The 5020-nt window shown below is 56.6% G+C and overlaps 1 protein-coding gene across 1 annotated transcript in view; it reads left to right on the top strand.

Annotated features, from left to right (window-relative positions):
- The first annotated feature begins 931 nt into the window (after positions 1 to 931).
- The window catches only part of Col13a1 (collagen type XIII alpha 1 chain), a 138135-nt gene continuing 134046 nt past the window's right edge, over positions 932 to 5020 (top strand). Inside the window, exon 1 of the mRNA XM_026785388.1 lies at positions 932 to 1691. Within this exon, the coding sequence (XP_026641189.1) occupies positions 1404 to 1691 (288 nt within the window). The 5' untranslated portion in view covers positions 932 to 1403. The remainder of the gene's footprint in view (positions 1692 to 5020) is intronic.

The raw sequence follows: 5020 nt of genomic DNA, 5'->3' as shown, positions 1-5020 counted from the left end.
AAGGGGTGAGAAAAGAGGAAAAACTCCAAACGCAGAATGCCCGAAGGTCACTTTGAGCTCTTCTATAGAAAAGGGAGTTGCGCAGGCCAGATGGGGTTAGCTCTAAGGGGGATGGGGGAAGACGGGGTGTGGGTGTGTGATAATTGCCCGCCTTTGATGACTTGGAGGTCTAGGTAGTCTGGTAGGCTAATGGTAGTCTATGGGTCTCAGATCACCATAGGTAAGAAAGGGAGACACATTGCCTGTCTCTTATCTTAGAATAAACCTGGGCCCGTGGGTACGACCCCTGATAAATGTCTGTTCTGTAGCTCTTTGGGTCTCAGTCCTAAAAGAGAAAAGGGAGGCAATACCACTGCCCCGGAGCGCTGATTTTTTTTCCACTCCGGAGTGAATCTGTGGCTGGTGTCACGGTCTCACCATGACACCTGCAAAGAGAGGGCCCTGGATGGGGATGGGTGAGGGAGAGACTATCTGATGCAGTCCCGACAGATCTCCCAGCTCAACGGATGTAGAATCCTGCAGACGCCCTGACACTGACTCAACAGGTTGCTGGGAGGGTCCCCGAGGCTTTGGGAAAACAGGGTACTGCGATGCGGGTCCCTATGACTTTGAGGAAGACGCCCCGGGTCTTGAGTGTGAATCTAGGGTAAGGAAGAGGAGCACAACCCCTGCTCCACTCCACACCCCCTCCCTGCCTATAAATAACCCCAAATGTCACTTCAAAGGGCACCGGGAGCTCAGGACAGGGGCTGCCGGGGTCGGCCGGCCCCACACACCACGCCCCCCACCCCGGGCGACTTTGCATAAATAAACAAACCCCAGCCGCGGCCCCGCAGGAGGCGGAGGAGGAACGGGAGGAGGCGAGGGAGGGGCGCGGGAGATTAGTTTGGGAAGTAGCGCCCCGCGCTCATCCGATCCGCGCGGCCGCGCCGGCTGTGTCAAGTTACAGAGGCGCCGGAATCGGCCCTAGCACGGCTCACTGCGGCCACGACCCACCTCAGCCCATGGGGCCCTGCATGCGCGCCCCTTCGCCTGGGGACTGACACCCGCTCGCCCCGGAGACGCAAGACACCTCGTAGGACCCCGAGAGTCGCACCAACCCAAGGACTCTGCAGAGGCGAGGAGGGAAAGAGCGGGGAGTGGGGCCAGAGCCCCCCAACTTGGAGCATTCTTCGAAATAACTTTTTTCCTACTTCAGCGCACCCTGGTCGCGCCTGCTGGTGCTCTTGCCTGTCCCCCACTCCTACTGCTCATTTTCTGTCCTCCTCGAAGAGTAAAGGAAAGGGACGTTCTCCAGCCACGCTAACCCCGTTTCCCCCTGCCTTGCAGTTTGGATTGCGCTTCTTGGATATCACTTTTATTTATTCTATTTATTTATTTATTGGTTCTTAAGACGCGAGGGGATGGTGGCGGAGCGCGCCCGCAAAGCGGCAGCCACAGGCACTCGCGGCCCTGGGGAGCTGGGCGCGTCTGGGCCCGGGACGGTGGCGCTGGCGGAGCTGTGCGCGAGGCTGCCGAGCCCCGGGTGCTGCGGACTGCTGGCGCTGGCGCTGTGCTCGCTGGCGCTCAGCCTGCTCGCCCACTTTCGGACCGCCGAGCTGCAGGCCCGGGTGCTGCGCCTGGAAGCGGAGCGCGGGGAGCAGCAAATGGAGAAAGCTATTTTGGGACGAGTCAACCAACTGCTGGACGAGGTTTGTGCCCTTTGTTGCTGGCTTTTATCCCCTCCCCGCGGTGCCCCCTCGCACAGTCCGGAGACTCCACAAGCTAGTGCTGGCCGGCGCTCGCTTGCATGGTCTCCCAGGTTGTCTGCACTGGGACTGAGGGAAGGGACCGCCACTGTGTTGCCAGAGATCCAGAGCACCAGGCCGGCATGTGTGGGAGGAACCTCTCAGGTCCGGAAGACCCCAGGGTTTTTCTCTGGGGATGCCCTGCGCACGCGACAGTCAGGTGGAGGGAAGGCAGGGCGCGCAAAAGGTGCGCAGAGGTAGCCTGGGCTGGTGGGAAATAGGCTGGGGAGGCTTACTGGACTCTGGTGGTCTCTCCACTCCACGAGGATGGGTGCTGCCTGATATTTACGCTTGCTTTTGGAAGCAGGGCAAGAGTGTGAGCCATTTAAGGACCTACACGACAGCCTCTTAAGCAGATTGCTCATTGCTGGCCCCTGTTTGCTACTCCAGGCCCCTAGAGCCCAAGTGTTAGCTGCCTGCTGCCTGGACCCATTCTAATTGGGGTCCCGTTAACCTTTGATTCTTCCCGCTGTGGCCGCTGAAATGGTCCTAATTCCTTCCCCTCAACTGGGAAAAGGGTCTCTCTCTCTCTCTCTCTCTCTCTCTCTCTCTCTCTCTCTCTCTCTCTCCCTCTCCCTCTCCCCCTCCCCCTCTCCCTCTCCCCTCCCAGTGGCCCCCAGTGTGCTCCATCCCAGGTAGATCAAAAGTTACTAATGTGTCTCTTTGCTGGAGCAATCCTGAGAGTGAGCTGCGGGGCAGTGGCATCCTCCCTAGGGAGGCGGGAAATGCAGAGTCTAATGGGGGCGGGGTGGGGGTGGGAGTGATCAGGAGGGAAAGCTGAGTGCCTCAAGATGGAGAGGGCTGGTGGCCTAAGAGAATCTGAATGGCACAGAGAACCCAGGCTCAGGGTCCTGGAGAAGGCCTGGCCTGGAACGGTTCCCTGGGCAGGGGCACGGGTGTCTTTCGTACAATGGAACGAGTATGGGATAGTAACCAACAGGGTGCTAAAAGCCTGCAGCTCTGGGTTTTTTGTATCCACGCTGAGATTTATTTGGGTGCTGTGCAACCTGGGACAAATACTGTAACCTCTCTGAGCTTACAGAATGATGGCAAGCTTTAGCCAGGTCTAACAGGCTTGGGTCTCCTGTAGTTGGGTTTCTCTGGGGTGCCTCTTTTAAAGTTCCTTAGATGGCCCCCATGGGGGAAGTCGCAGGCCACAGCATAGAGGGTGACCCTGGGGACAAGTCTCTGCTGTGTGAGTAGTGTCCCATGCCTGTTGCTACAGCCCATTGCCATGACTGACCAGAACTAAGAAGACTCAGTCAGGTTGCCCACAATCCCCTGGGCCTGGCTGCAGTCTCTGGGCTCTTACTGTCTGGTTGAGTGGGGAGGGCACTGGCTGGATTGTGGAGAGGGATGCAAACCTTCTCATGTGCATCCAGCCCTTGCCAAGCCCTCCCTGTGCCAGGTCTCCAGTGCTCAGGACCTGCCCAGATCACTGTTATCTTTCCTGGAGTTCCCTGCTCCAAGTAGTAGCTCACGTTCACCCCACTGACTCCAAGACGTCAGCCCCTAGAATTGAGAAACTCCCCAAAGATGATCAGAAGTGACTCCATTTTACAGAGGGGGGAAACTGAGGTCTGGAGAAGGGCCGTGGGTAGCTCAGGGCCACATGGCGACATCCAGTATTAGAGCTAAGCCTCCCTACCCTGCACCCATTCCTCTTGCCCTGGGTCCTGCTGAAAGCTAGCTGAGGGCAGGGGGGCAGGGGGAAATGCTCTGGGAACACTTTAGCCTTCCTGAACTTGATGGGACACAGAAGGAAAATGAGTAGGCACCATATCAGGTGGGAAACGTTACAGTAGTGGAGGAAGAGTGGCCAGAAAATGTGTTGCCCACTACATCTTGATGACGGTGGCAACCAAAGTGGCTTCCAGAGGAAGTGATCTTTTAGGGCAAGACTGGCAGAGCAAATAGGGGTTCACCTGGCACAAGGGGCCAAGCATCAGGCTTTGTGCTAAGACACACACACACACACACACCCGGGGAATAGCCTTTGGGGGGAGCCAGAGGTGGGTGGGGGCCACTTTGGGGCTGTGAATGAGGACCTGAACCTTGGGGATTAGGGAGAATGATATGGTTGAAGGGAAGGCTGGGTGAGATGGGCAACTCAGGGCAAGAAAGGCCTTTGGGATTTCTAGATGGGAAAGGGGAAATGGGGAACTATCCAAAGGGTTGGACGGATAGTACTTAGGTTCCTCCAATGGGAAGGCTGACAGGAGACTGCTGGAGACCAGGACCTGGCCTGGTGTTGGGGACAGGACGGAGAGGACATAGTGGCTGCAAGGCTGGTGACACTTGGAGGCAGTGGTCAGGGGGCGTTGGAGGAAGCTGTTCTGTCATGGGACCTGGCATAGGAGGTCTGCTGGAGGGACACTCAAAAGGCTACATGGTCTCATACAGTAATCACTAGCATATGTGACTTAATGCTATTGGAATTTAATAAAAATCGAACTGGAGTTCCTCAAGCACTCTGGTCTCACGGAAAGGGCTTGGCAGACGCAGGAGCTGGTGACTGGCTAGGCAGGCAGCAGATATGGTGACAGTCTCTGAAGGTATCCATATGAGGAAGCGCGGAGCAGGCTGTGTCAGCCGTGACTCCTGCTGCTGTGACAAAAATAACCAGGCGGAAACAGCCTCAGGGAGGAAGGGCTTAGGTTGGCTCATGGTTTTGGAGGTTTCAGTCCCTCTGGTGGGAGGGGGCAGAACAGGTCTTTTCATGTCCCTCCAATTCTCCGCAGACCTGCAGTTACAGATGCTGCCCTCTCAGGCTCTTCTGCCCCTACTCAATCCCCTCTGGAATTGGCCCTCACAGACACACCCAGGGCGCACTTCCTGCATCTCCTGGACATTTCTTGATTCAATCAAGTTGATAAGATTAACCATGACAATGGGCAACTGCGGGGGAGGGGGGCTGCAAAAGTGTCTCCAGCAGGACTAGAAAGGAACACATCCTTTGTCCCTTTCCCCAGGGGAAGTCTCCCAAGTATAGGCAAATAAGCAGAGAGGAAGGGGTAAGCACTGACAGGATGGCTCAGTGGTAAGAGCATCTGCTGAGTAAGCCTGAGCGTTTGCCGAGTAAATTCAATCCCAGAGTTATGGCCCATCTCAGGAGTACACACTCGTGTGTGCGCACATTCTCTCACCTCCCTCTCTCTCTCTCTCTCTCTCTCTCTCTCTCTCTCTCTCTCTCTCTCTCTCTCTCTCTCTCACACACACACACACACACACAC

This window comes from Microtus ochrogaster, linkage group LG2 (assembly GCF_000317375.1).
Source record: "Microtus ochrogaster isolate Prairie Vole_2 linkage group LG2, MicOch1.0, whole genome shotgun sequence".
NCBI classification, from domain to species: Eukaryota; Metazoa; Chordata; class Mammalia; order Rodentia; family Cricetidae; genus Microtus; species Microtus ochrogaster.
This window is presented reverse-complemented; position numbering and strand designations above follow the sequence as displayed.